The following is a 26961-nucleotide window of genomic DNA, read 5'->3' as shown; positions in this document are numbered from 1 at the left end:
GTCAAGAGATAGAATTCAATTTTTATTCATAAGGAATTCATTTTTACAACAAAACAGGATTAACACAAATAAATTAAAATATTTAAAAATATTTGAAAAGATAAAAACAGTAACAAGAACATATAAATATGAAACAACAAAAAGAAAATTTCAATTAAAATCATAACAAAAATATTTCTAAACAGCACATTCTTAAGGAATATTTAGAAGCACAGATGTATTGCTGTTTCTCCTCTTGCACACATAATGAAAGGAGGTCCCCCAAGTTGTCTCTCAAGTGTTGTTTTCTGAGAAGAAAGTATGACCTCAATCAGTCAGGCTGGCTTAGTGTTATTTAAATTTAGGGTCTCTAAGCAATGAAAAATTAACTCTGAGGAAGAATACTCATCCAAAAAATTTGTTACCATTCAGGATGTTTGTCATCAGGGACTCCTGAGAAAGCAACTTATTCTTCAGGAAGCTCTCTTACTGGTGTGTGTCCAATTCCAGCTCTCTTGCACTTTCTGAGACCTGGGAGAGGAAGGCAGTATTTCAGACACTGATTTGGTGGTGAAATGCAAGGCAGCTGTCGGAAGGCTGCCTTCTACCATTTCAGTTCTATTGGACAGTCAACATGGACCTTTTAATTGATATCATTGTTGCTAACTCTTTGGGAAGGGCACAATCTCCAGAGAGCCTCAAAATAATGTGGGCTGCCAATATGGGACCCAGACTTATACCAGTGCAAACCAAGAACAGGGCAATGGAAGGAACCTCATTGGGTTGCAGGAAGAAAGTAGATGTCCATATGTCACCAAGGTTAAAACCAATGACAAGTTCTAATTTGACATTTGCACTTTGTTCTTATCCCGCAAAGGTGCTTCCTACACAAGAAGTCACATGACCACAGAGTGTCATTTGTCAAAGAACCAAGAACTTGTTCAAAACTCTACAGAGCATCCAATCTATCACGTGGATATGCAATAATGAGGTATGTTATTAATCTGTCACCATTTCTCTACTGCAGCTTCAAAAAGAGCAGACAAATATACTTGCAAAATAATTCAGTTTCTGAAAAGTGGTTGGCTTCCCAGAATACTTGTGCATAGGCAGAGCAATGAACAATTCCATTACATGAGGTGGTTGGGTGGTTGTGAGTGTAAATTAGTAAGGTGGTAGGAGAGAGCAAAGATGTATCAAATTGGCAAACTTTATCAGATATTTTTAAGCTAACACAGCTGCTCAACCCTACCAGATGATGCTGGGTCTGGACGTTGCTGGTCTTTATCTTTCTTGTTGAAGTCAACCAAATATTTCTGGTTCAGTGCACAATCAAGATGTACCTCCTTGCTCTCCTGCTTCAGTGGGAACAACTTCTTCCTACATGTGTTGTCCATCAGGAGCTGGCTGAGCAGGTTTCTGGAAATAAGTCTGCATAGTAAGATCATGCTGCCCCTTTCTCCCATTCCCACTCCCGAGTGCCACTAACTCCACCAGGACCCAGATACCCATGAAGACTTAATAGAATTCATTTCGATACATATAAGGCTGCTGCAGAAACCACAAAGAGTAAATTCCGGGAAGAATAAATTATTTGATTGGCCCGAGCACCAATTAGTGTCCACATCTCTCAAAAAGAACATGGATCTACAACTATCCATGAAAGCCCAATGCATGGGGGCAACATCAATTAGTAGTGGGCCAACACCCTCAAAGGAGGTCAGTAGAACCAAGAGAAGGTCATTCTAACCATGTGGTCCACAAACTGAGTTTTGTAAAACCTGGTATGACACCGTAGGTCCAGGTCAGCCTAATAACCTGCTGATTCAATCAGTGCTGTTCTATTTAGAGCCTTCTGAAGATGCCTAGACAATCCTGGGATGAGTAACAGTCTTTTATGGAACTGAAAACTGAGTCCTAATGACCCTGGCACACTGATGTGTAAACAGCACAAGATATAGAACCAGAGCTGAAGACCGTCCAATCCAGAACAAAGAAAGTCAGAAATGGCCATTCCAGAGGTGATAGCCTTTCTGACCAGGACTTACCTAAAGAAGGTAATCTCCTTCTTCAGCTTATGGTTGTTCTCATGGATTTCAGTGTTCTCCATCTCTAAGTTGTGCAGAATTGACATGACCGCCTCCTCCATTCTCTCCAGGTCTTCATAATATGGATTTGGCCTGAAGTGTGGCCTGGCCCCAAATGATAGAATCCAATGAACATCAGCATTTAGGAATATATGAGCTCAGGGTGGGTCCTGTACTACACCAGTCCTGGAAGGACACCTTCTGAATTGTACATATTGGATATTCTTCAGCTTCAGAAACGTGTTTTTCTGCGTCCAGGACACCAGAATCTCAGCATCCAGATGGAGGGTTCCCTGGCTCCCTTTGTTCAATCAAGAGGAAATCTGCAGTCAAGCCAGTTAAGCTATCAAGAGCCTAGGCCACACCTCTCCATGCTCCCCCACCCAACACACCCAGAAACCGGTGATTTCTTTTCTCCTGTTTTGACAACAGACCTTATATCAACACAAAATTATAATCTGCACAAGGAATACAAATATACAGACAAACGTGTCCACATAGGCAAAGAACTGTGCTGTTGACAGTGGGGCTCCCAGAACAAAGCATTCACATCACCATGAATGTGTTACAGGTAAATACTCAGGCCAAGACATAGACCCCTAGATTCCAAGTGTGGAGGGAAATATAAACATATAAAAGTTGTCCATATGCATTTGGATGTATGCACATACAGACTCACAGACTGAGAAATACACACAAAAAAGAGAAATGTAAAAACAGAGTCAGAGAAAGAGAAAGAGAAATATGGAAACAGAGAGTACTGTGAAATCCAGGAGAAATGCATCCACCATTGCTGTCTCAGAGGGCAAGACACACAGACAATAACAAACAGGCCTGAGCCTGAGACCTTCTAGTCAAGCATTGAGATGAACAGTTTGGTACCAGGCCCCTCAGGCTGCTGCGTGGATCTTCCAGCACTCAGTCCCCTGCCTAGCAAGTACAGAGACTCACCGTAAACTCACTGCAATTACAATCTTGCAAAGCCACCATCTGTCAAGGGCTTTGCAAATGCACACTAGACACTCACTCTCCCTGACTTTATCCCCGAATTCTTCATTCAGACCACAAGATCTGCTTTTCAATAAATGGAAGCAGATGAGTCCATTTTCCATCTCGCTCCTCAGAAAGGGTCAAGGTTCTGAATCTCCTCTATATGGGAGGTGAGGTTTAGCACAGGGTGGTTAGGGAGGCACAGCTTTCTAGAACCCAAAACTTTAATAGGATAAGAAGAAGGTGACCTTGCAGACCCAGGAAAGAAACAAGAGCATTTGGAGCGATTCATACCTGTTCTTCATGGATCTCTCTGTCAGAAACCTCAGGCGATCTCTCAGGTCATTTCTCTCCTCGGTAATGAGCTGCAGCTCTTTAATCAGCCTCTCCTTTTCCTTCTTGGCTTGCTTCTCGCTTAGGGCAGTTCCAGGGGATGATGTTTCTCTCCCAGCGTCTGTAGGTAGAAGAACACAAGTGAACCTGCATGGGGAGAATGCATAGAGTGTACATAGACCACAGTGAGGCCTAAACAGGAGAACAAGCCTGGAACCCAGTGTCACTGCTAGGCGACTGGTCTATGCTTAAGAGGCCTCCTCAGTGGATCTCAGTTCTCCCACTACTCTATAGAGACCAAGAGATGTAAGCAGCCAGGTGTTCCCTATTCCGGACATCAGGTGCTTACATGTACCACGGAGATGGCTTCTCCAGGATTATCATCAGCTGAATAGGGTACAGCTTGGTTTCAGGACCCTCACCCCTGTGGGTTCGAACTCAGATGATAAATTCACCATCCACAAAACTTGAGTGATTGGAGACACTCAGATGTCCTACCCTGATACTCTAGGCCAACAACTTTGGATAAAAACACATTTCCATGGAGGATATGGTCAACAGACTTATCAGTTCCCCTATTTGAAATACCAAATGCCCGAGAAGTTCCAATAGGTTACAGGATGAATCTTGGTCCACATGTTTCAAATACTTTTGGTATTTTAGAAACATGTTTGTAACACACAACCTCTAATATATAAAGCTAACAATGATCCTGCCAGTTAGAAGAAATCAGAGGATGTCTAGAACATAAGGTTATTGCCTGGAGCACAATTCTCCCCCTTTTCCTACTGTCAGATATCCACTGTATTTAAAGAAGCAATGATAGTGAAGTACATTGCTGCCCTGTCTAAACTCAGAAAAGGTGGACCCTCCATGACTCCTGATCTTGTTTTTATAGCAATGTAACATAACAAATGAAGTGAAAAGTGAAGGCCAGAAGTTCACAGTATAATAGCATTGGCCTTACCACATCCTCCCTGTGGGGTTGGGGAAACTAAAGTTCTGAAATCCTGACTTACAGGAATTGTGATATTCTTGGAAATTCAATTCCTTTTCAGATGCTCCAGTTGTTGTGGCCCATTGCTAGAAAGGTCAGCATAAGCCTGCAGCCCCCCTGGCAGGAAGCTCAAAATACACTGCCCAGAACTTACTCAACATTCCCCAGAAGTGCTGTCTCTGTCCATCATTACTTTGAGACGAAAGGCCAGACTCCTTCAATCTAGTCTGTCCACAATCGACGTTCCCCCTCCCAAAACGCTTGCGAAGACAGGAAAACATGACTTAGCTTGTAACCGCCAGACTCAGACTGAGAGAAACAAGGGCACTGGTTGTTACTACAACACTGGTGACATCACAGAGGATGCCAGAACTCTCTAGGAGACAATAGAATGTCCAAGAAGGGACAGCAGATGTCATGGGGAGCAGACTTTGCCTCCCTGCTAATGTTCTCCCTGTACTGAGCATAAGCAGAGGTGCCCTTTCCAGGAGCCTTTCCTGGGGCAGAGCCACTGAGCATCTCCTGCTTCCAAAGCCAAATTTTCCTCAAGGCTTGATTATAAAAACCTTAGTAATTCCTATGCATCTAAATGAATGTTTCCTTCCATATCTTGCCCCAAAATGTCTCATCCTAACTCAAATTATCCTCCTTCACCAATATTAGCCATTAAAAATTCCTGAGATTTCACACCAGATTGAATATGCAGTCAAAAGTTCTCTTGTCTCATTCTGTACAGGTGCTTTATATCACATCAAGAAATAGTCTGCATGGTAGGTTACAACATGGGCGTGTGTTAGGGGAACACTCATGAAGTCATGTGCTTAGCAATCGACAATTGCCAGAAAATTCCTTAGTTGAAAGAGTTGAAGTCTTTATGGTGCTAGGAACAGTGTGGAGACCAGTTGGCAGAGAAAAGTGCAATATTGGAGCCACCAATGAAGGGAACCTCATGCTGCTTGTGGGGTTCTCATCTCTGCGCCAATGTCGCCAAAGGAGCACTGCTGACAGGCCTTCTATCAGAAGCTGAGCTTCTATCAGAAAAATAAAATAGTCAAGAGATATAGGGGGTGCAGATAAAGGTGTAGGACGAGGCTATACATATCACTACGTGGATAGAGCAAGGACCCAGCACTTGTGCTCTGGGTCATGGGCTTCCCCACAAACACAAAAGCATCTGTCACAGTAAAAAATGGATACTGTATTGAGTGCACACACCAACACTGATTGATCAGATCCATACCCCAGATTTTGGGGGCAGATCCATGGCCCCAAATATCTTCCTCTCAACTTATACAGCAAAAAATAAGAAAGAAAGAAAAAAGTCAAAACAAAAAGCTCAAGCTTCTCATATGAGGATTGCAGGAAGTTTGATCTGGTGGTCAGTTCTGATTAGGCCATTTTAGATAGAACAGTGCACAGTGATGCTTAATGTGATGGGTCCTATATAAAGCTTTCTGCAATATTGGAATTTTAACAAGCCTCATCCAGAACATACAGAACAGGAAAGGATGTGATCACCATGTCCTTGCTCTCTATCAGGTTATTTTTCTGTGTCCGTGATTGTCAGCCATAGACAGCAACAATCTGAAATAGCTGGTAGACATGGAACAAAGTGGCTAAAACTATAGTTGTGGGTTAAACACCTCAACTGTCCAAGGCTAATGCTGTCCTCACAGTCCCTGGAGGCCACTCTTGTAAGACTGTCTACTGGAAAGTAGAAGCAGGTTTATCTGAGCTCAAAGTGAACCTGGCCAGCTAGGAAGAGGGCAACATGGGATACTTGAGACCCTGTCTAAACCAGCACAGAAACCCACACTTCCTTCAAAGCATCATCTATGAATTCTTGATTATCTACCATTCTCTCCCTACCAGTCTTTCAGACTGGAATTGTAGAAAAGAACTGGAAATGATCTTCCTATTCTGAAGACCTTGATCTCTCTTTCCTTAGGTGCACATTAAGAACTCATGCAAATGGGTATGACCATCTGAACATCTTAGTATCATCTACTCAGTATATCTAGCATAATACTGTGCCTATGGCAATCTCAAGCTTCCCTGAGTTTCGCTGACCCAGCAAGAAGTATGAAGTACTGAGGTCAAACCCCAGTGATCCTTTCAAGGGTTTAGAAGAAACCCATGAGAGATGCTCCACTTCTTTGTCCTTAGATTAAATCAAGCTGATACAATGTGAACCTGGTGGGCTATTTAACCAGACATCTTTCTGCCAACCCCAGCTTTCTGAGTTCAGTCCATGTGAACCTGCATGGGGAGAATGCATAGAGTGTACATAGACCACAGTGAGGCCTAAACAGGACAACAAGCCTGGAATCCAGTGTCACTGCAAGGAGTTTGGTCTTCGCTTAAGAGACCTCCTCAGTGGGTCTCAGTTCTCCCTCTACTCTATAGAGACCAAGAGATGTAAGCAGCCAGGTGTTCCCTATGCCTGCTGACACACGCAATAAATGCAGTAAATATTAATTTCTGTTCAATTGTTCAGTAACTTACTTACACTTGCATATTGCTGTGGAAGTGATGGGGTTTCGTGATCAGCATTGCATTTAACAATGCATAACCAATCATCCCTCCTAGAATGACTGTATATAGAGAAAGAAAATTTATTAGAATGGCTTATAGGCTGTGGTACAGCTAATTCAACAAGGAATGCAAGGTCTAAAACGCAGTAGTTACCCCTGTTGAAGCCAATCCCCCTAGCATAGCTGTAGCCATTTTGTTCCATGCCTGCCAGATAGTTCATATTCTTGCTGTAATATGTCTGCCTGTCATGGTTGTCTGAAAATAATTTAACTCAGAGCAGGGTCAGGAATGATCACATAACTCGTGAATGGTTTTTTTTATTGATTATTTTGTTTATTTGCATTTCAAATGTTAACCCCCTTTCCAGTTTCCCCTACAATAACCCTGCATTCCACCCCCTTCCCCAGCCTCCTCTAGGGTGCTCCCCCACCTACCCGTTCCCAAACCACTGGGTGGAGGTTCTTTATGTTGTGAGGTTTCTTAATCTTAAATTCCATAAGTATAAGCTTCATGTAGGACCAACAAAATTAAAGGTCAATATGAGGCCTGCAGAGATGGCTCCATGGTTAAGAGCACTGACTGCTCTTCCGGAGGTCCTGAGTTCAAATCCCAACAACCACATGGTGGCTCACAGCCATCTGTAATGAGACCTGATGCCCTCTTCTGGTGTGTCTGCAGACAGCTACAGTGTACTTATATGTAAATAAATAAATCTTTAAACAGATAAAAAGTCAGTATGAACCTTTGTTGTCTAAAATGGCTTGAGTCAGGGCTGACAACCAGACAGCCCTTACAGCACCTGCCTATGAGCTCACAGTTTTAGGCTTTATAAACTGACATAGAAAAATGTCCAGGGTCCTAGCCTGACAAATTCTCAGCTACGTCTCTGATGATAAGTCTTCGGGTGGGCATTCAATAAACCATCCCTCTCTAAGTGAGGTCAGAGTTTGTGTGGTTTATGGGGCAACTCCTGAACCCCTACGGTTTTGTCCATAAGGCTGGATATTTCAGCTGCTCTTCAGTACATGCAGGAATCCTGAAGAAGTAGGCGAATTAATAAAGCAAACTTCCTTCTTCCATGTCCTTGATATGAGCTGCCAGCAGATGGTGTGGTCTAAACAACAACCAACGAATTGGGTAAATATCTTTACCAATCCTACAACAGATAGAGGGCTTATATCCAAAATATACAAAGAACTCAAGATGTTAGACCTCAGGGAGACAAATAACACTATTTAAAAAATGGGGCTCAGAGCTAAACAAAGAATTCACAGCTGAGGAATGCCGAATGGCTGAGGAACACCGAAAGAAATGCTCAACATCTTTAGTCACAAGGGAAATGCAAGTCAAAACAACCCTGAGATTTCACCTCACACCAGTCAGAATGGCTAAGATCAAAAATTCAGGTAAGAGCAAATGCTGGCAAGGATGTAGAGAAAGAGGAACACTCCTCCATTGCTGGTGGGATTGCAGACTGGTACAACCATTCTGGAATTCGGTTTGGAGATTCCTCAGAAAATTGGACATTGAACTACCGAGGATCCAGCTATACCTCTCTTGGGCATATACCCAAAAGATACCCCAACATATAACAAAGACACATGCTCCACTATGTTCATAGCAGCCTTATTTATAATAGCCAGAAGCTGGAAAGAACCCAGATGCCCTTCAACAGAGGAATGGATACAGAAAATGTGGTACATCTACACAATGGAATATTACTCAGTTATCAAAAACAATGACTTTATGAAATTCATAGGCACATGGATGGAACTGGAAAATATCATCCTGAGTGAGGTAACCAAATCACAGAAAAACACACATGGTATGCACTCATTGATAAGTGGATATTAGCCCAAATGCTCGAATTACCCTAGATGCACAGAACACATGAAAATCAAGAAGGATGACCAAAATGCGGATGCTTCACTCCTTCTTTAAAAGGGGAACAAGAATACCCTTGGCAGGGAATAGGGAGGCAAAGTTTAGAACAGAGGCAGAAGGAACACCCATTCAGAGCCTGCCCCACATGTGGCCCATACCTATACAGATATTAGATAAGATGGATGAAGTAAAGAAGTGCAAGCTGACAGGAACTGGATGTAGATCTCTCCTTAGAGACACAGCCATAATGCGGCAAATACGTAGCCGAATGCCATCATTAAACCACTGAACTGAGAACGGGGCCCCCGTTGAAGTAATCAGAGAAAGGACTGGAAGAGCTTGAAGGGGGTTAAGACCCCACATGAACAACAATTCCAACCAACCAGAGCTTCCAGGGACTAAGCCACTACCCAAAGACTATACATGGACTGACCCTGGACTCCAACTACATACGTATCAATGAATAGCCTAGTAAGAGCACCAGCAGAAGGGGAAACCCTTGGTCCTGCCAAGACTGAACCCCTAGTGAACGTGATTGTTGTGGGGAGGGCGGTAATGGTGGGAGGATTGGGAGGGGAAGACCCATTCAGAAGGAGAGGGGGAGGGGTTGGGGTATGTTGGCCCGGAAATTGGGAAGGGGAATAACAATCAAATGTAAATAAGAAATACTCAAGTTAATAGAGATGAAAAAAATTAAAAAAAAAAGGTGTGGCCCAGATTAGATGTGGGCCTTTCCATCTCAAAAGATCTGAATTAAAGATTTATCTTCTGATCTCCAAGATTTGAATTAGAAGTAGGTCTTCTTGCTTCAAATAATTTAATTAAGAAAAAAAATCCAATGGTGCTCATGCCTTTAGCCTCAGCATCCAGGAGGAAGAGGCAGTTGGATCTCTGAGTTCAAGGCCAGCCTGGACTACAAAATGAATTCCAGGACAGCCAGAGCTACACAGGGAAACCCTGTCTCAAAAAAAAACAAAGAAGAGGAGGAGGACCAAGAGGAGGGGGTTGAAGAGAGGAAAACAGAAAGAAAGAAGGAAGGAGAGAGAGAGAGAGAGAGAGAGAGAGAGAGAGAGAGAGAGAGAGAGAGAGAGAGAGAGAGAGAGAGAGAGAGAGAGAGAGAGAGAGAGAGTGAGTTCTCCCCCTCACAGGGCATCAAGCCATTTGGCATTAGTTAATTCCAGGTACACTCAAGTTGACAACCAAGAACAGCAATCCCATTACCCGTGGTTGTGATCTCACCCTGGTAGGCTCCTGAGTAGGAGGCTGAAGCAGGAGAATTGCCATAAGTCTGATGCCAGCATGAACTACACTCGTGTTCCAAGCCAAGCCAATCTCAGCTACAGTTTGAGATTCTGTCTGAAAAATATGAAAGAGAAAGAAAACATAAATTCCTAGAGCAGTGTTTCTCAACCTTTCTATGGCCTCAACCCTTTAGAACAGTTCCTCATGCTGTGGGGATTCCAACTACAAAATTATTTTGTCGCTACTTCACAACTGTAAATTTGCTACTATAATGAATCTTTATTGTAGTGTAAACTATCTGATAGGAGACCCTGTGTGGGTCACGACCCCCAGGCTGAGGGCCTTTGCCCTAGAGGCAGTCTTGGCCTAGATTATATAGTTCATATTATAATGGGCTCTCTCAGTTTTTGAAGGTCAAGTATATTCACTTGTAACATCAAAACTTAAAAATTCAGTTGAGCTGCTGGCTGGTACGGTCTGACATCCCCCAGAATAGCTTTGCCATTTTGTTCCATGCCTGCCGGCCATTTCATATTGTTGCTGTAACACGCCTGCCGTCACTGACCAGGAGAAGGGACTTGGCTCAAGGACATGCTGACCACACACCTTGTTTTGTTCTGAATGTTCTGTATGCGGTTTGCTAATCTAGAGAGATTCTACACCTGAAGGAGTGGTTCCCTGAAGTGGACACAGGTGAAAGGCTAAGGCAGATGTGTGAAGGAATGTTTCACTGAGGCAGACGCAGGTAAAAGGATGTTCTGCTAAAGCACGCATGTGAAAGGCACGTGATAAAGGGTTCCCCCCATCCACTTCCCACAGAGCAGGGAGAGCAGAATCCACTAGAAATAAAAGGGAAGCCCTTGGTCCTGCAAAGACTGAACCCCCAGTGAAGGGGCTTGTTGGGGGGAGGGTGGTAATGGGAGGAGGATGAGGAGGGGAACACCAATAGAGAAGGGGAGAGGGAGGGTCTAGGGGGATGTTTGCCTGGAAACCCAGAAAGGTAATAACAATTGAAATGTAAATAAGATATACCCAATTTAATAAAGATGGAGAAAAAAATAGAAAGAAAAGGCACACATTTAAAACAGAACAATATGGACCCTAATTTTAAAGCACAGCTCTGTCAATTAACTATATCTTTAAGGAAGCTCAGAAAATCAGGCCAAACATTATTTTCTCGGTTTAAGTATCTCTAATGTCGCATAAATAATAATGTCCGTTTCTTGCTATTGTGGAGGGAATTAAATAGATAATATGTAATCACGGAAGTTTTGAAGTACCATCCACTTTTCTGTTCATTAAATCACTCTTCCTCATTTCATTGATCAAATATGTATGTTTTCCGTTTCCTAGTTATATGTATAATAAAACTAGTATAAAAACCTTCAGAATTATGTATGCTTTCACTTTTAACAAATTAAATGAGCTATTCTTTGTATTTCTGCTGAACATTTAAATGTTCTTTATATGTCCCAATGCTAGTTTATTAGGTACCTATAAACTTTAAACTCTTTGCCTGAGAGCATGAGTACTATTTAATTATATAGTAACTACACCCAAGGCTGTCTTTTTATTAGAACCAATTATATCAGACTGTAAGAAAAATTACTTTTGCTTTAAAGTTTGTGTGTGTATGAGTGTGAATATGAGTATGAGTGTGTGTGTGTGTGTGTGTGTGTGTGTGTGTCTGTTGCAGCACATGACCAAACAACTTTCAGGACCCATTTCTCTCCTTCTGTCATGTGGGTCCCAGGATGTAACCCAGATGTTTGACTTTGGCAATAAATAATATTACCCACTAAATAAATAAATAAACAAACAAAAAACAAGCCACAAATCAACTTTAAAAGTAAAGGCCAGAAGTTCACAAAATAGTAGCATTGGCCTTACCATATCCATTCTTTGGGAATGGGAAAATTAATGTTCTGAAATCCTTGACTTTCAGGAATTGTGATATTCATGGAAATTCAATTCCTTTGCAGATGCTCCAGTTGTTGTGGCCAATTGCTAGAAAGGTCAGCTTAAGCTTGCAGGACCCCCACCATCCCTCCCCCGCCCCCCGCCTCCACAGAAAGCTCAAAAGACACTGCCCAGAACTTACTCCACATTCCCCAGAACCACTTTCTTTGTCCATCATTTCTTTGAGACGAAAGGTCAGACTCCTTCACCCTAGTCTCTCCACAATCGACATCTCCCTCCCAAAACACTTCTAAGACTGGAAAACATGTCTTAGGATGTATCTGCCAGACTCGGACTGAGACAAACTAGGGCACTGGTTGTCACTACAACATTGGTGACATAGCAGAGGATGCCAAGAACTCTCTAGGAGACAATAGAATGTCCAAGAAGAGACAGCTGATGTCATGGGAAACAGACTTTGCCTTCCTGCTAATGTTCTCCCTGTACTGAGCATAAGCTGAGGTGTCCTTTCCAGGAGACTTTCCCGGGGCAGTGCCACTGAGCACCTCCTGCTTCCAAAGCCAAATTTTCCCGAGGGCTTGATTATAAAAACCTTAGTAATTCCTATGCATCTAAATGAATGTTTCCTTCCAAATCCTGCCCCAAAATGTCTCATCCTAACTCAAATTATCCTCCTTCACCAATATTAGCCATTAAAAATTCCTGAGAAATAATACCAGTTTGAATATGCAGTCAAAATGTTCTCCTGTCTTATTATGTACAGGTGCTTGAAATCACATCAAGAAATAGCCTGCATGGAAGGTTGCAACATGGGTGTGTGTTAGGGGAACACTCATGAAGCCTTGTGCTTAGCATTCAACGGTTGCCACAAAATTCCTTAGGAGGAAGACTTGAAATCATTATGGTGCTAGAAACAGTGTGGAGGCCAGTTGGCAGAGGAAAGTGAAACATTAGAGCCACCAGTGAAGGCTCCTGTTGGACCCTACCTTGGTGTTTCCCTCCCCCCTCGCTGAGCCTTTCAGCCTGCTATAGCAAGAAATTGTTTACACCTTTGACAGCTACTCTTAGCCCCTGATTTGGGGCTGGGATTTTCCATGGCACCCTTCCTCCCCACTGAGCTTTCCTGCTTCTTGTTTTTAAGAAGCTGTTTATGCCCCTGATTGGGCTGGAACTTTCACCACACAGACTTGTCCTATTTTCCTGGTCGGGGATTTTCACCTGCCTTGTTGTTTTTCCACGGCTTTTGCCTCTGGTATATAAGGAGATCTCAGTAAAGCCTTGGTGGCACTGGCTAAAAAGGGGTGACCCATGTACGTGTTTTCTTTCAACCCCACAAACCTACACCCGATATTCACACACTGTCGGCGCAGGCACTGACAATAGGTATCACAATAGAAACTAGTAACTAGATTTATCCAAAGTATCACATTAATGCTGTTTTTCATGGTATTTTTTTTTGGTTTTTGTTTTTTTTTTTTTGTTTTGTTTTTTTTTTTGCTCTCCTAGAACCCGGAAGAGGCTTGGGGTTTTCTAATCCTACTCATAATTTATTATCCTTCCCAACACTATGTGCTTTGTTCTGTTAATGCTAACAGCGGCATCCAATACCTAGGATATTTTCTACTGACATGTGTGACGTGAGACAAAACAGTCCCTGTCATCCCTCACCTGAATAAACTTCCTTAGAGGACAGTGTAGTTGGAGGGTCCTTCTTTCCTCTCCAAGATCGAGAAACATTTCCAGTCTTCAGACAAGTGTGTCAGCCATTGTCCAGTGACTGTCTTGAGATGTCCACATTGTCAGCTGAGTGAGGGCAGGGCATTGTGGCAGGGCAGGGCAGGGCACTGGGGCAGGGCAGGGCATTGGGGCTGGGCAGGGCTGGGCAGGGGATTGGGACAGGACAGGGTAGGGCAGGGGATTGGGGCAGAGTCCATGAGATGTCACTAGGCAACAGGCCAGCTGGGGCTAGTGTGGGTACAGGGCTTCTAGTGTGGGTGTGAGAGGAGGAAATTAGGAATGGTCAGATTCTGATGCAGCATATAGGCGGGAAGGAGCTTAGACCATCTCAGTGCCATATAGGGACATTGTAGACCCTGATGGGCAGTGTGGGGATGGTAGGGTCCCCTATACTGCTCTCCGCAGGTGTCAGGAGAGCATACAGTGGCTCTGTCAGACGTATGACAATCAGGCAGGCACTGGGTGCAAGTGAGAATCATGGGACAAGCCCTGTGTGCAGCCTGGTTTTGGGACATTCCCAGGTGCACCATGGACTGCAAATTAAAGTCAAAGGACACAGGGAAGCCAGCAATTCCCATGCACAGGACATAAATACCTGTAGATCTTTCTAGAATTTCCATAGACTATCTGTCACTAGTACTCATTATAGAAGGCACCAACATTCTGCCCTCTACTTCAACTTGGTGAGACAGCTATTCTAACTCCAGCAGGAAGGCCTCAGGGAAGACAGTAAGAACTCGCAGGTGACCCCTTTTACTATTGAAACAGGGTCTTCCTATGGAGCCCAGAGTGGCTGTAGGATACTAATGCTCCTGCCTCACAGTGACTAGAATTCCAATCCACCCTCAAGAGCAGTTGATTCATAGCCAGATCTGATTAAGGACAGCTAAGGTCCCAGGGTGCTAGGATTACCAGGGTCCTAGTAAGTTTCTCCAGCCTAAATTACAACCTGAGTCAGTGCTGCTATTTGGGACACCGCCTGATGCCCAGTGACATCACACCTTGGAACTCTTTGTCGAGCATAAGCTGTTATGGGAATGAAGTACCCACACAATAAAAACTGGTCTGGATACTCCTAGGTCAAGAATCCCCTGTTGGAAATGCCTTGGACTGCAAAATTTTAAATTCTAGATCCTTCTGGCTTTTAGAAGATTTATAAATACAAAAAAAAAAAACATATATGGGCATAGTAATTTAAGCCTGTGAGCCCAATCATGGGAAACTGAGTCAGAGTGATGGAAGACTGTAAGTTCCAGGGCAACCTGTGTTTCAAGAAAAAAAAAAAAGGCCTGGTGAAGATTCCACTCAAGTGGAAACCAAAAGGGTTTCACATGGGCCCTGCCATCCACTGGTGAGCACTCTCATCACCACAGCCACCGGCAGACACTGGGGAACATTTCTCTCTTTGGGATGCAATCCACCCCATGATTCTATGTGAGGAATCCCCCAAAGGTTGCATCATGTGAGGGACCTAGAAAGTTCCAGGATTGGGAGAATTTAGGAGTTTATAATTAGGGATGATCTACAGCTGTGGCAAAGCCTTTTCCCAGCACATGGCAGCCCTAGGTTTGTCCCCAACAGTAAAAATAAAATCCCCCAAAATAATTCAAACAAAATGTCATGAAGCCTGCGCCCTGACCAGTCTCCTCAAAAGTGCGCAGGAACCTGGGTCCACATTTAGGACCCAGCACGGCCTCTGTGACCCGTGAGAAGGGATCTAATATGGGAATTAGTACAGTATGACTTATCCTTGTGGATACCTTTGGTGACAATAACCACCTGACCCCTGAAAACCCATCTACCTGGGGGGCTCAGCACTCATGTCACCCAAAAAGCCCAGATCCTAGGGCCAGCATGGGCAGGTGGTGAAGAAAGTTTGTCTCTCGTGAACATCAGTTGCTGCTCCTGATCTGACTCTATCCTCAGGAGACAATGTCACTCCAGAAAGTGTGGGTGTCAACGGCTATTCCCAGGCCAAGGCTGGGATACTGCTGATGTTCCACAATGCACAGCAGTGCTCACTCTAGAGCTAAATGTTCTACAGCTGAAAGGGGTGGGTGCTCTGCTGGCCACGCCCCTCCCCTGCAGTATTTAGTGCACTCAGAGTGGTGCTTCAGATGTGAGGGACTTCTTGAGGCTACTCCCATGGAGAATGGCAGATTCATCAGAACCGGGCACAGGGTGAGTTCAGAGCACAGCTGGGAGGAATTTAGGGGTGCCAAGCCATGACTAAGACCAGATCCTGGGCTGACAGGCAGTTGAGCTGGAGAACTGGCATCCAAAGAGTGACTGCCTGAATTCCTCTTAGACCAAAAGCCCTGGATCTGAGCTACTTTGGTGCATTCTCCTGAGCAGGGTCCCAGAGGCAGCTCAGAATCGGGGCTGTGCATGGACTTTGGTGCTGGCAGCAGGTGGCTTAGCCATAAAGTGCCGAGCTTTCTCATCTGTGCCCACTCAAACTCCTCTGTTTCATTTTAGGTGTGTTTGGTATAGTTTTGAGACAGGGTATCTTGTAGCAGCCCAAACTTGCTTTGAGCAACAATGTAACAGAAAAATAACCTTGAATTCAAGATCCTCCAACCCCTCTGTCCCAAGTCCTGGAATTAAGACCTCCAGCTGTGACCATTTTACTGTAGCATAGGATCCATCTGTATTAGAGTGAGCTTTGGAAATACTGGAGCTCCGACTGTTCCTTAGAATTCAGGTTTCCTTAATTCTTAGCAGGAGTTTTGTGATGATGCTGATGAGAGAGTCAGGAGTTACCCTGGGAGAGGTAACAGTCCTGGCAGCCCTGAGTGCGCAGTGAAAGTCAAGACAGAAGCCTGCTGATTAGCACCTGAGTGAAAGTGGGAGGATTCAGAGTTCAAGAACAGACTCAGTTACATACCTAAGACCATATTGCAACATTTTTGTTTCATTTTTGGCTTGTTTTCTTTGAGACAAGGTGTTAATTTATAGCCCTGGCTGTCCTGGAACTCACAATGCCTCTACCTCCCAACGCATGGAATTAAAAACATGTGCCAACATGCACTGCCACTAATTAATTTTTAATTAAACATGCTGGCACAATCCAGTAATCCCGGTGCTTAAGAGGCCAAGGCAGGCAGATATCTGGCTTCCTGACAAGTCTGATCTACAGAGAGCCTGTCAGAATAGCCAGGGCCAAACAGAGAAACCCTGTCTCAAAAAATAAACAACAAAATGAATTTGTTTTAAAGAAGAGAGGAACGATTTAACAGAGAATTAGAGGCCGAGATCCAAATGATATTGGCTAGTGCAGAGCCTAGCTTCTGAGATGAAACTGGACACCATGGGGTTATGGTGGGGATTCTCATCTTGGACTGGGAGACAGAGGGTGACTTCAGGCATGGAAGGCCCAGTCAGTCATTAGTCAGGATACTCAATCAAGAGGGTGTTGTAAGATCCAAAATGTGTGAGCAGCGTTCTGCATGAGACTAGAAGTACCCGCCTACCCATACAAAACAGCCAATGAAGAGTAATCACAAGCATATGTCTGGAGGTCCATGGAGAGGTTAACGTCCACCTTAGTGTGGATTATTCAGAGCACAGTTGGAGAGGAGTAGAAGAGCTGATGGTGGCTGAGGCAGGAGAGGAGTTCGGGTGTGAATTTGAGCCAGTAAAGGAGCTTGTAGGTCGGGCAGAGCAATGAGAAGTCTAACAGCATAGCTGTTGAGATCCTTCAGATTAATTTGTCTTAACAGCCTCATGCCATAGCCAAGGACAGGAGTAGATCAGACTATTGGGTGTCTGGGTTCACATAGCCCAACAGGTTTGGCCTTGCATCTGTGGGATTCCAAGTCTCTCCCTTTAGACACAGCCATGGAGAAGGTGTAGCAGTGAAGGTGCAGATGGCTTTGGAATGCTTGGCTTATGGTGTTGAGTACTTCATGCTCCACAGAGCTAGGAAATGTCCTAGAAGCCATGGAGGCTGAGCATGAGGAAGACAGGTCTCCAGGAGAGAGAAATGATAACCAAAGTCACTAAGAACTTCCTGAATCACAGTGTCTGTTAACCATATATTTTATTTACTTATTTTATGTGCCTGAGTGTTTCACCTAATAAATGCTTGTGCACCATGTGGTATGTTGGTGCACATGAAGTCCAGAACGATTCCATTGAACTCCAATTACAGGCTAATAGGAGCCACCATGTGGACACTGGGAACTGAACCCTGGTCTTCTGCTCTTAGCCACTAAACCAACCATCTCTTCAGCACCCCCCCCATTGTATTGTCATTAAGATTTAACCATTTGGCCTTCAGTATTTGAATTAATGCAGATGTGACAAGAGTTATAGTTACCATGATGGTTCAGGCATAGACAGGCAGGCATCTCATTGTATACAAAATATAAATTCCTTCTTCCTTTCTTTCTTTCTTTCTTTCTTTCTTTCTTTCTTTCTTTCTTTCTTTCTTTCTTCCTTTCTTTATCTTTCTTTGTTTTACTCTTGGAAACAGGGTTTCTTTTGTGTAGCTGACCTGGAACTAGCTCTGTAGAGGGAGCTGGCCTAGAATTCACAGAGATCTGTCTGCCTCTGCCTCCCAAGTGTTAGGATCAAAGGCCTGTGCCACCACCACCACACATCCTTCTGTTTTAAAGGAAAAATGTAGCTCTACATGGCAGCACGAGTTTAGTCCCAGTATAGACATTTTTCTAGAGTTCCTGAAGGGCTTGCTGCCTTCCCCTTTAGGCCTGGCTAACATGAGAGCTCCACACCTATGGGGTTTGCTTCATAAGAGTCTGGAGGATGAGGGTGACAGGCTGATATATCTGTGTACAGCAAAGGATGCTTGGTGAAGGTCAAGTGGGTACAGATCAGCAGGTAAAGGCTCTGCCACCCAGCCTCATGGCCTCAGTTTGATCATCTGGTGAAAGCAGAGAACTGAGTCCACATTGTGTCCTCTGCTCTCCATGTGCATATCATGGCACAGGAACACCACAAACTACATAAAATGTAAAATGCTGAAATGCTGAGAGAAGAGGCCTATGGTAGGCGCCTCCTACACCTGAGACTTCCAACGCCGAAAAGCAGGGGGTAGAGAGTGAGGATGCAGAGTGCACACAGGTCAGGACAAGGCCATGTTACTGAAGCCTCCATGTGTGGTGAGCAGGCTCTGGGGCACCATGAGGGACATCAGGAGCTTCTGCACTTTAATGAATTACAGGGTTCCATGTTACCTCACATGCCCATGATTTGCCCCCTACTGCAGGGAGAAGCCAACACCAGAAGCCTCCAGCTCCCAGCCCTGCTTTTGCCATGTAGGTTTACCCAGAAGAGCTTGGAAGTCCCTGGACCTGGAGTCTCAGGTGGTTGTGAGCCACCTGACCCGGGTGCTGGAGACTGAACTCAAGTCTTCTGCAAGAGCAGCAAAGACCTGTGCGCTGCCTGGCCCAGCCAGGGCTGTGAAATGGTGTTTATTTTCATGCTGAACAAGCCCAACAACAGTTTAGGTCCCTAGAAGCCACATAAACCTGGATGCAGTAGTGTCTGTCATCCAGCACTTCCCACAGGGAGACAGGAGCCTAAAGTGGACAGTCTCTAGGATTAGATTAGGGGGAAGGGCTAGCCTAGCATACACAGGCATGGATGAGAGGTACAAGGTGAGGACCTGTGCTCAGGTTGTCCCTGACCTTTACACAAGCACATGAGTACCTGTACTCACAGAAACGCCATACAGACATAGGTGAGAAAGGAAATAAAAACAAACAATATTGAAAATACAATATACTGGGGCTGGAGGGATGGCTCAGTGGTTAAGACCACTGACTGCTCTTCCAGAGGATCTGAGTTCAATTCCCAGCAACCACACTGTGTCTTATAACCATTTCTAATCTCATCTTCTACCCTCTACTGTTGTGTCTGAAAACAGGGACAGTGTACTCACTCATATGGACAAAATAAATAATTTTTGTTTTAATCCTTTTCTTAAAAAAAAAAACCCATCTGTGACACATGTTCATTGTGTGATTCCAAATGTCCCTAAGTCAGTACAGTCCTATTGCTACATGGTGCACCAGTTGTGTCAGCCTTGGTAGTAGAGTGGCACAGTTGAAAAGATGCTGGTCACAGTGACCAGGCAGCCTAGAAAGCTAACCATGTGCAGAGAAGGCTGTGCTGTGTCATAGTCCTCTACCCCACACTGCCACCTCATCCCTATGAATAGAGCAAAAAGAACAGATGAGAAATATTCCATGTTTCTTTCCTCTTTGATTTCTTTATTAACCTAGTCCCTGTGCTACATGTAACCTTGTCACATCCTCTGTCCCATCCCTAAGCCCTCATACTTGTCAGATAAAACAGGGATCTTGCTTTTGGGGGGAAGCTCTGGTCCCCCTCTGTCCTAAGAGGCTCTGAGCCATTGCTGAAATTGTGTCATCTGAGGATTGAGGGAAGTCCATAGCCAGTGCTGTGACTTCCAGGAAGGTTTGAGGAAGGTGGTCCTCTTCTTGTGGTTCCTCTAGTAGGAGCAGCCCACACTTGGGCCCAGCTCCCACTATCAGGAAAAGACAGGTGGCTCTGGTCTTTGCACAGCTCCAGCGGAATGAACAGTGCATCTCTCCTCTCTCTTTTGCAGGAAGTCTCCAGTCTCTGGTGCAGGTGATGTTCCCAAGGCAAAGGAAAGGGAAGTGCAGAGTGAGGACTCCCAGGATCTTTAAAACATTGTCTGCATTGTCTTCATTAATTTTTCTGTTTAATTTTTATTCCATGTGTATTGATCTCATTGTAGGGGTGTGCATTCCAAAGCATGAGTGTTGAAGGTAGAGGAAAAAGCATGGAAGTCACTTTATCCTACCGTGTGGGATCCCAGGCTCTGAATCAGGTTGTTGAGCTCAGCTACAAAGAGCTTTCATACTGAATTTCCTGCTGGCTCTGATTTCAGGGAGAGCGTCTCATAGAGCCCAGATTGGCCAGTAAACTACTGATCATCTTGCCTCAAGCATTACCATCTAGTTCATGAAAGGTTGAGTTATTGACATGAGGAACTGGGGATGGGCAGAGGTGCATGACTGAGGCTATCTCTGCTCAGTGGCATGCCTTTGGGGACTGATAGTTTTCATCACTGAGGTGTCATTTGACTGCAGTGCTCCTCTGGAGAGATGGAGTCTCTTTTGCCCCAGGGCATCAGGCCCTCCAGACAGGCCTGGAAGGTGGAGGTCTAGAGGCCAGGCCTGCATTCCTCTTCAGAAGCTGCATTTACCACTCTGGACAGTGCTATAGCACAGGGTCACAAATCCAGTTCTACCCTGAGACCTGCTGATAAAGAATGTCTATCCTGGGACAATGTCTATCATCGGTTCAAGGTGTGGCCCAACCAACTAATTATAAAGGATGATAGTGGTTGGTTGAAAAAGGCAGTAACTTTCTATGAACCCATATATTAAGTTTTTATGTATACTAAAATTAACAATGGAAAGAACAGTGTTAGGAGAGGAAGCTGGAGGACAACTGCTGAAAATGCTTGCTTTTGAAAATGCTAATGAAGAGTACAGGAGAGCATTATTACCTCTAAAGGAGACTGGGGATATTAATGCTTATACGAAGCCATGTAAGTATATCTTCTCTGAAAATGGAAAGATGCATTTTTGGCACGTATTGATCCAGATAGAGTTATTAAATTATACATTGAAATACTCTTGAATATCCTATAGGCACTTTAGCTCAAGATGAGTTGCCTTTAGAATGGATATATATTAAATTTAACTTTAACAAATCATTAACAACATATGAGGAACAAATTTCTTTAATTATTCAGCAAGGCATACAAAGACCTGTTACACTGTGGGGATATGATTGTGCTGCTTTTGTTTTCTCATTAAGCAAAAATAAAGTGGAATATTTAATGCAGACGTCTGAAGTTTTTCAATTAGCCATGATTTCTTACACTAGAAATACTGAATTTCATTTTCCCCATAGTAAATTCTGGGATTGCTTAAGAAAACAAAAAAAAATGTGATAAATACACTAATTTCTGTTGATCCATTACCATCTGCCGTTACTGTGTTTACAGATGGCTCCAAGACCAAAGATCTAAGACAGATGGCTTATTGGACCAAAGATAAATTTTGGGCACAAGAATCTTCTTTTGGGTCAGTACAACAAAATGAAGTATTAGCAGTAATTAATGTATTGCCGGATTTTACTCATGATGTAAAAATATTATAGCCGAGTCAGCTTATGTTGTAGGAGTAGTACAGAATATTGCGACTGCTCTTGTTTCTACATCTAAGCCTATATTAAATGTTATTCTCACATATTAAAGGACTATTGTTATTCTGAAACTCTAGAATATTTATTACACATATTAGATCACATTCAAGATTGCCAGCATCTTTAACACATGGCAATCATATGGTTGATCAATTAGTGGCATTTGCTACCCCAGAAGAAAACAGTCATAATTATGCCAATATTGGATATTTCCATATTAAATGTAAGATTCCCTATTCTGAAGCCAAACAAATTATTGCTAATTGTCCTATGTGTCAGCCTTCACTTATAAAATGTGTTCCATCTGAAATTAATCCCAGAAGAATGCAACCTAATACATCGTGGCAGATGGATGGAACCCATATTTCTGAGTTTGGTCGCCTTTCATATATACATGTAAGCATAGATAATTTTTCAAAATTTGTATGGGCTACACCATTGCCAGGAGTACGCACTGCTCATGTTATACAGCATCTATTGGAAACTTCTGCTGTTATGGGACCGCCTTCTAAAATTAAAACTGATTATGGACCAACATATATTTCTTATCAATTTAAACAATTTTGTCAGCTAATCCGGGAAAATGGCGACTCCTGCATGTGCTCCAGAGTTGCTGCCGCCGCGGAGCCTGCGACCGCCATGGGCCCTGCTGGGGAACCCTGCCTGCGGGGCCAGCCTCAGCCCATGCACAATGTGCTCCCTGCCCTGAGGCTTCGAGCCCCCAGCTCCTGAGGACTTGGGGCAGCAGAGTTTGGTGGAGCTGTGGGAGAGGTTGAGGCGCCAGGAGAGACTTTTGCACAAAGAAAAATTCATTTGCAAATTGCCCGACAAAGGTAAAAAGATCTCAGACACCACTGCCAAACTGAGAGCTGCCATTTCAGAAAGTGAAGAGGTCAGAGGGAGAACTGAACTACTTCATCCTGTTAGTGATGACTGTAAGCTAAGGCATAAAGCATCCACAAGAGTTGATACCGACATAGACAAGGCCCAGAATTCTGACCTGATGCTTGATACTTCATCATTAGTTCCTGAATGTTCGTCAGTAGACATTGAATCATCTAAAACAACCTCAGAAACACAGGGACCTACACAGCTCACTCACAAAGGCAATGAAGAGACTTTGGAGACTGGCTGCACAGTGACTACCAGCCCGTCTGTCCACATCACAGCCCAGGCTCGCCCATCTGAAGTTAATGAACATCTCCCCCAGCATTCAAGTCAAGCGGAAGAGGTTTCCAGCAGCGTCGACAGTCTGTTTATCACTAAATTGCAAAAGATCACAACTGCAGACCAGACTGAACCCTCAGAAGAAAACACCAGCACTGAGAACTTTCCAGGACTGCAGAGTGAGACTCCTAAGAAGCCTCATTACATGACAGTGCTAGAAATGCGAGCTAGAAACCCAGTGCCCCCTCCTCATAAGTTTAAGACCAATGTGTTACCCACACAACAGAGTGACTCACCAAGTCATTGTCAGAGGGCTCAGTCTCCTGCTTCCTCAGAAGAGCAGCGAAGCTGGGCTAGGCAGCATCTTGATGATGTCACAGCAGCTCGCCTTCTTCTGCTCCACCCCCTGCCTGCACAGCTGCTCTCCAAAGAAGAGTTGCTGGCTCTGCAGAAAGAGCAGAAGCAGAATTATGAGAAGATGCGGGCAAAGCTCGCAGCACAGAAACTAGCCGAGAGACTGAATATTACAATGCAGAGCTACAATCCAGAAGGGGAGTCTTCAGGGAGATACCGAGAAGTGAGGGATGAAGATGATGCCCAGTCCTTGGGCGAATGCTGAAAATGAGCGCTGGGAGATCCCGGGAGTTGACTCTAGAGCTTACATTGTCTCATCGAACTTCCTAACAAGTACCAAGAGTGTCAGACCTTGTTGAGGGACAGCAGTTTAAGTTACACAAAGGTAGCTACAAAGTAAGAACCCAGTTTGTTTTTCAGAAGATGATCTTCACATGCTTGAACAGTTCAATATTTGAACACTGTGTTTGGCCGTATTGTGTTACAGTTTTGCAGTATATTGTGCATTGGTCTGATATTTTAGTGTGAGTAGAACACACGTTTTCTTTAAGATATCTGCTTTTTCCTTCTTCGTATTCTTATCAGATAGCGCTGCTTACACCCCTTCTGGTGAAATACTTTGTTATCCCAGGCACCTAAAGTGAATTAGGAAGGCCTGGTCCCCTCACTCATGAAATGAGGGGAGCAGTCTAAAGAATGGTACGCATGCTTGCATGGACACGTTCCTGAGATGCTGGATGTGAAATGCCGCACACAACACTCGGGAACCACCACCACTGTGTCTGCTGCTCTGTCCTCTCTTGGGGCAACTGCTGTCACCTGTGATGAGGTTAAGGAGCACTTGGAAGAAGTGCTGGGTGGGGAGGGTCTTCTGAGCTGGTGTGGGGAGCTGCTCCTGGCTGCCCTAGGCTTGAACTCATTGCCATCTGGGATGATAGGTCCCTGTACAGGACACTCGTGCTTGGTAAGGAAACAGGTGTTTTTCTAAGAGTTACAGTTGAATTGTCAGTATATTGCTTTTTTTCCTTGTTAAACCCACAGAGGTGTTTACAGGCTGCAGAAAGCTCAGTCCTATATGTACACATTTGTGCTTTTTAAAATGATTATATGATCATTTTCAGCAAAGATAACAATGTTATCAAAAAGCCTTTGTCTATTATGTGGAACTTGTAAAGGAGAAATAAAATACCAATCAGAGCAAAAAAAAAAAACATTTTGTCAATGATATCATATTGTACATATTACTGGTATAGAATACCATCCACAAGTACAAGCTTTTGTTGAAAGTTTTCACCATACCCTGAAATGACAAATTATAAAATTAAAAAGGAAAAGAGATGACCTTACACAGCCTGAATGGGGTTGGCATACCAGTCCCAGAGTAATATTGGCATAAGCATTATTTTTTATTAATCTTCTTAATTTACCACAAGGTGAAGTTATATGAAGAGCAGATAGACTCTTTATTGGACTTCTCCCTGAAGGCATGGAACAGACAATATGGATAAAAATTGCCCGAGATGCTGAATGACAGGAAGGGACATTACTGTATGGAGGGGAGAGGGTTTTGTCTCCTTACAGGATGGGGGACAATTCTGGTTACCCAGGAGACGGATCCAAGCACAGAATGATAAGAACCGCTCCCTACCCTCAGAGGAATCCAGTTAAACCAGCTACATTCTCTCCTGATGGATGTTCTCCGGAGATGAAGGAGGTGTCCTCCATTACTGAGGCCCTGGCTTCTCTTAGTGTCGACAAACGACAACGGAGAAGGATCGATGCGGTGACAACCCCATTACCTAGGTGAAGCGATTAAGCCCGGAAAGGAAAACTATGTTGTCTCCTTCAGGAAAGTCCTTTACTGGTGAGCACGTATTTTTAGCAGTGTGTGCTTTACTCACGGTTTCTTCTGTTGCGGCCAATGCGAGTTATCAGGCTTATATTCCTTATCCACCTTTATTTGAACCTGCTACTTGGCAGGGAAACAGATGTGGTTTTATACACCACCCCAAGCATTTTATCATCTCTTTGGAATAATTTGACCTTTTGAATAGACGTGATGGAGCTTTGTATAATTTTCCTTATGCTGGATTAAAAATGCCTTTGTGTTTAGGAAAGAGTCCAGGCCTACAAACGGGTTATTAAAATTGGCGATTACCAGGAATAATTGTTACAGTCTCCAGGATTGACAGCTTGGTCTATAACCAAAATTGGAATAACATTACATTTGTTAGCATTTCAGTATATCCTATTTGTGCTTGGTTTACTTATGTAGGCTTAAAATATCTCCCATGCAATTGGAAATATTGCCCTGGCATGTTTGGAAAAATTATTGAAGATAAATGAATAAATTGGGGTCCTTATGGCCAATTATTAATACATGTTCAGAATGGAATGTTACCACTTGTGATTTGTCAAATGTTACCAGGATGAACTGAGAGGAGAGTGAACGCCTTAATGGATGCTTGCTGATGGAATGTGGAGATGGAGGCATTGGTGATAACCCACTGGCCTCTGTGGAAGATCCTACTGCGTTTCAAGCTCATTTGTGGAAGACTGTCACTGCATTAAAAGAAGATTTGCTTGCTAATGGAAGCTTTTCTGGGACACTCAATCTGCCTCTCAGTATATTGTTACAACATTTAAGAAAGACAAGGTTACTACTTGTATTCCTATGCCATATTTCTTTTTAATAGGTAGATTTAATTTTGCTAATGGATTTGCTTGTACTGTCATTAGTATCCATGTATTAATTCATCTATTCAGTTTAATATAAATCAATATTCTATTATGATATTCAGCAAAAAATATATGTATGGATGCCTGTTAATTTGAGACATCATTGGTCTCAAGATCCTCTTAATTATATGATTATTGAATTTTTTAATAATCTGCTGAGGAACCGTAAAAGAATTATTGGAGTTTGTAGCTACTATTTTAAGCCTTATTTCTGTTGCTACTTTGGCAGCCATTTGCAGCATAGCATTAAAAACATCTATTGAGACAAAGCATTTTGTTGAAGACTGGCATAAAGATTCACATGAGTTATGGATAGAGCAAACTAAAACTGATACTAGACTTCAACATCAAGTAGATGTTTCAAAACAAACAGTAGAATGGTTGGGTCGAAAGATGTTATTTATTGAAAAATATGAGGATTTAAGACATGATTGAAATCCTACTACCTTTGTGTTAATAAATATATGGATAATGATTCAGAACATGATTGGAAGTTAATTCAAGCCTATTTGGAAGGTGATGAAAGTGCTACAAAAGTAATTAATGCCTTGAAATATGATGCTCGAATGTCTTTTGGTAAACAGCTAGAAGATACTACCCCTATGGAAATAGCTAAATTATTGGCTGATCAATTGACAGGATTAGATCCCAAGGCTTGACTTCAAAGGATTTTCCATAGCTTGGGAGGAGCTTGTTTTGCCATAATCTTATGTACATTATGTATTATGTTGCTTTATTTTTACATGATTAAACCCCTACAAAGACTTT

At 43.4% G+C, this 26961-nt stretch overlaps 2 protein-coding genes and 1 pseudogene across 8 annotated transcripts in view; 1 reads left to right on the top strand and 2 right to left on the bottom strand.

Moving 5' to 3' along the window:
* The window catches only part of LOC147999182 (disks large homolog 5-like), a 72458-nt gene that overhangs the window by 38194 nt on the left and 7303 nt on the right, over positions 1-26961 (bottom strand). The gene's annotated exons all lie outside the window — the stretch shown is intronic.
* Positions 10-23459, bottom strand: LOC147999184 (disks large homolog 5-like). 3 transcript variants are annotated; one of them, XM_087596273.1, is made up of 7 exons: positions 23397-23459; positions 10045-10161; positions 3351-3510; positions 2028-2171; positions 1232-1398; positions 405-510; positions 10-287 (listed from the first exon to the last, which is right to left on the bottom strand). In XM_087596273.1, the coding sequence occupies exons 3-6, from the start codon at positions 3359-3361 to the stop codon at positions 446-448; spliced, it is 387 nt and encodes a 128-aa protein (XP_087452399.1). In that variant the 5' UTR covers positions 3362-3510; positions 10045-10161; positions 23397-23459; the 3' UTR covers positions 10-287; positions 405-445. The 3 variants fall into 3 exon arrangements, with proteins under 3 accessions (XP_087452399.1, XP_087452400.1, XP_087452398.1); XM_087596274.1 differs by lacking the exon at positions 10045-10161; XM_087596272.1 differs by lacking the exons at positions 10045-10161; positions 23397-23459 and adding an exon at positions 4541-4697.
* LOC147999183 (DNA-directed RNA polymerase II subunit GRINL1A pseudogene) lies at positions 22898-26961 on the top strand (annotated as a pseudogene). The gene is made up of 2 exons (XR_015643892.1): positions 22898-25318; positions 25883-26961. The product of XR_015643892.1 is annotated as a DNA-directed RNA polymerase II subunit GRINL1A pseudogene (transcript).

Source organism: Rattus norvegicus, chromosome 19, assembly GCF_021556685.1.
Source record: "Rattus norvegicus strain SHRSP/BbbUtx chromosome 19, alternate assembly SHRSP_T2T, whole genome shotgun sequence".
Taxonomy (NCBI): domain Eukaryota; kingdom Metazoa; phylum Chordata; class Mammalia; order Rodentia; family Muridae; genus Rattus; species Rattus norvegicus.
The sequence above is the reverse complement of the archived record's forward strand: the minus strand, read 5'-3'. Positions and strand labels throughout refer to the sequence as shown.

Coding starts and splice junctions, on each gene's coding strand:
- LOC147999184 (XM_087596272.1), bottom strand. CDS start 4,667: ATGTTTTCCTGTCTTCGCAAGCGTTTTGGGAGGGGGAACGTCGATTGT. Junction 3,511..4,540: donor GCACTTCTGGGGAATGTTGA/GTAAGTTCTGGG, acceptor TTCTACCTACAG/ACGCTGGGAGAGAAACATCA. Junction 511..1,231: donor TCCAGACCCAGCATCATCTG/GTAGGGTTGAGC, acceptor TTCCTCTCCCAG/GTCTCAGAAAGTGCAAGAGA.